Source organism: Sciurus vulgaris, assembly GCF_902686455.1.
Source record: "Sciurus vulgaris genome assembly, chromosome: 6".
Classification (NCBI taxonomy): Eukaryota; Metazoa; Chordata; class Mammalia; order Rodentia; family Sciuridae; genus Sciurus; species Sciurus vulgaris.
This window is the reverse complement of record NC_136466.1, coordinates 36,821,771-36,825,064: the sequence shown is the minus strand read 5'-3', so window position 1 is coordinate 36,825,064 and position 3,294 is coordinate 36,821,771. Positions and strand designations below refer to the sequence as shown.

The 3,294-nt window shown below is 39.1% G+C and overlaps 1 protein-coding gene across 1 annotated transcript; it reads right to left on the bottom strand.

Annotated features, from left to right (window-relative positions):
- Positions 1 to 1,165: 1,165 nt before the first annotated feature.
- On the bottom strand, positions 1,166 to 2,107 carry LOC306663705 (olfactory receptor 2V1-like; the record flags this gene model as incomplete). Its single annotated transcript, XM_079144251.1, has 1 exon — positions 1,166 to 2,107. One exon carries the CDS (start codon positions 2,105 to 2,107, stop codon positions 1,166 to 1,168), a length of 942 nt encoding a protein of 313 aa, XP_079000377.1.
- Between the last annotated feature and the right edge of the window lie 1,187 nt (positions 2,108 to 3,294).

Below are 3,294 nucleotides of genomic sequence, written 5' to 3'. Positions count from 1 at the left end.
AACCCTGCTTTAAGATGAAAATAAGAAGTACTTGTGGTGTAAAAGCACTCCTGGGTTCTATCCCCACTACCCCACCACACACACACACAAAAAATCAAAACACCTAAATTTCTACCTTTGTTTCCTCTATCCCAGTGATAGTAATTTCATACTGTGTTTTTTTTCCCTTCTGTTATCCCATTCAACTCACCACGATTTGGTTTGCAAGTTCTTTACTTCAAAGTTTATCTGGCAAAATAATGTGTTTTAATTCCTGATTGGATTTTGACTGATAATAAGTCTTAAATGTCTCAAATTATATCTTTATTTCCATTTCTAATCTTCATCCTCCAAAACATACATAGTTTTATAGTTGCAGAACTTGAAATACTCGGAAGAATTGATGGGTGTGGTGGCACACACTTATAATTCCAGTGATTCAGGAAGCTGAGGCAGCAGGATTGCATGTTTGGAGCCAGCCTGGGCAACTTATAGAGACTCTTTCAAAATAAAATAAAAATAGCAGTAGACTGTGGTAGAGCACCTCTGAGTTCAATCCCCAGTATCAGAAAAAAACACTTCATAGATATTGCTTTATTTGATGCTTTCTTCTTGAATTTATTAAATAAAGTTTTATTGAGCAACTGCTATTTATAAGGCACAGAGCCACATATTGCTAATGCACAAATAAACAAAACATGAGACCCACAGAGGTAACATTTAAACAATAAGGGTCTATTTTCATTTCTTAAAGGAGTCTTTGTAAAGTCTCGAATGGAGCATGGGAGAAGACTAAGTACTATTTAAGAAGAATTATAGAGACTCTATTTCTACCATCTGGAAAGTTCCCATTGAAGATATCCATATTTATTAACTTGAATCATTTAACATCACTTTCATATAGAAGGTATGCAATGGAAATAGAAAGCACTCAGGAATTACAGAGATGATTTTAAAAATAGAGTGAATTTAGTTGAAGGATGTTATTAAACAATAAAAAATAAAATAAAAACAATGCATTGCTCAATCATGAGGTTTTAGACTTACATGTATGAAATCCCTGTGAGGTAGGACAGATGTTATGATTCTTATTCAATGAAGAGTACATAGACATTCACAGAGTGTAGTGAATTACTGATGCTACCCAGTCAGGAGATAGCACAGCCAGATCCAAGACCCTGGCTTCTCAGTGCTGGCTGATGATCCTGCAATGGTCTATCCCCCTTTTCAGGGCTCCCATTACCTCCCGGTTCCTCAGACTGTAAATGAGGGGGTTGAGCATAGGAGTAAGGACTGTGTAGAACATAGAGATCACCTTATCATGGCTAGGGACCCTTTGTTGTCTTGGCCTCAGATAGATGAACATGGCTGCCCCATAGAAAAGAGAGACTGCTGTCAGATGGGAGGAACAGGTGGCCAGAGCCTTCTTACGGGCCTGAGCAGAGCGCATATGAAGCACAGCCCCCAGGATGCGAGCATAGGAGGCCACAATGATGGAGAAGGGAAGGAACAGCATGAAGACACAGCAAGCAAAGAGCAGGGTGTCAAAAAGGGAGGTGTCTGCACAGGCTAGTTTCAATAAAGCTGTCACCTCACAGAAGAAATGATCCAAAGTCCTTGAGCCACAGTAAGGTAAGCTCATGGCTGCCACCATTTGAATCATTCCATCCAGTATTCCAAAAGCCCAGGAACTCCCAGCAATCTGGAGACAGACCCTCTGACTCATGAGGACAGGATAATGAAGTGGGTGGCTAATGGCCACATAGCGGTCATAAGCCATGAGTCCAAGCAAGAGCCCCTCTGACCCGACAAGAGAGACAAAAAATCCTATTTGTATACCACATCCCACAAAAGAGATGGACTTCTTCCCAGACAGGAAGTTGACAGCCATCTTTGGCACAATGTTACAGACCAACATGAGGTCCATGAGGGAGAGCTGACTGAGGAAGAAGTACATGGGAGTATGAAGTCGAGGATCCATGTAGATGAGGAGGATGAGGAGAACATTCCCACAGAGGGCCACCATGAAGACCATGATGACTGCAGAAAAGAGAACAAGGTCAGTCTGGCTGTGGGAGAAGATGCCCAAGAGGATGAATCCATCTATGGATGATTGGTTCAACCACATTCCCGTGGTTTAGTTATTCAACGTCACCTGCAAACGTGGACAGAGAAATTCTGAGACTGAGTAACACATCTTCATTGGAATTCTTCCTCAGTCAGATAAGTCTTTTGTAATTCATTGAACTTCAACAGTACATGCTTTGGGACATGCAAGAGAATGCCCTTTTATATTCCCATGACGTAGATGGAAGGAGCTGTGCCAGTACATAGAATTGGACTATGTCTATATGTGTATGTTCCTATACCAAGAAGACTAGAAACTAATTTTTTTGTGTCACAAAGTATTGGGCAATCCTCTTTCAGCAGACAAAATCTTGGCTTTGTCATAAGGCACTGACTTTTTAGTTGGTTTCACATGGACTTGGTAAATTATCTTTAACAGTACTTGGACTATGGGAGAGATCACTTAATATACTAGCAAAGCAAGGGAAAGGGACTTGCGATGTTTCTTAGTATTGATTTGGTTCCAGTTCAAAATGTTGGAACCATTTTTTCCCCAATATTTCTGTCATTCATACATTGAAAGCACCAGAAAACCTCTTGGTTGTAGATTCAGTTTTTTTTTTTTTTTTTTTTTTTTTTTTTTTTTTTTTTTTTTTTAAATCTAATCAGTTCTTACTATCCCTGCTGCAACTATCTGGTCCTAGACACAATCCCCTCATGACTGGATTATTTTATGTTCTTCTGTGTTCTCCCAATCTCTCTCTTTGAACATTATAAAATCCTATTCTGCTGACATGTAAATCATATGATGCAAATTGCCTTGGGAAAGTATGTCAATGACTTCCCAAATTAAAGGCTAAATTCATGTGGTGACAATCAAGGTCCTCCATTGCATGTGCATGCAAATATACCAGCACACACACACACACACACACACACACACACACACCCAATTACCTCTGAGCTCATCTTATCATGCCCCTTTTGTTCACTGTGCTATCTTGAATTTCATAAGACAAACTAGACACATTTCCATCACTGATGTTTTGCATTTTTTTCTCTATAACATAATGTTTCCCCAGAATTTTATCTTTTACCTGCCTCATATCTTTACATAAATGCCAACTCTTTGAGTTAAGAAACCATATTAAAACTATGGGTATTTTGGACTTTCAAGTTCTTTTGATAATTTAGCTTTCTCCACAGAACTTATACCATTTAACCACATATAGTCTTATATTTTTGGAA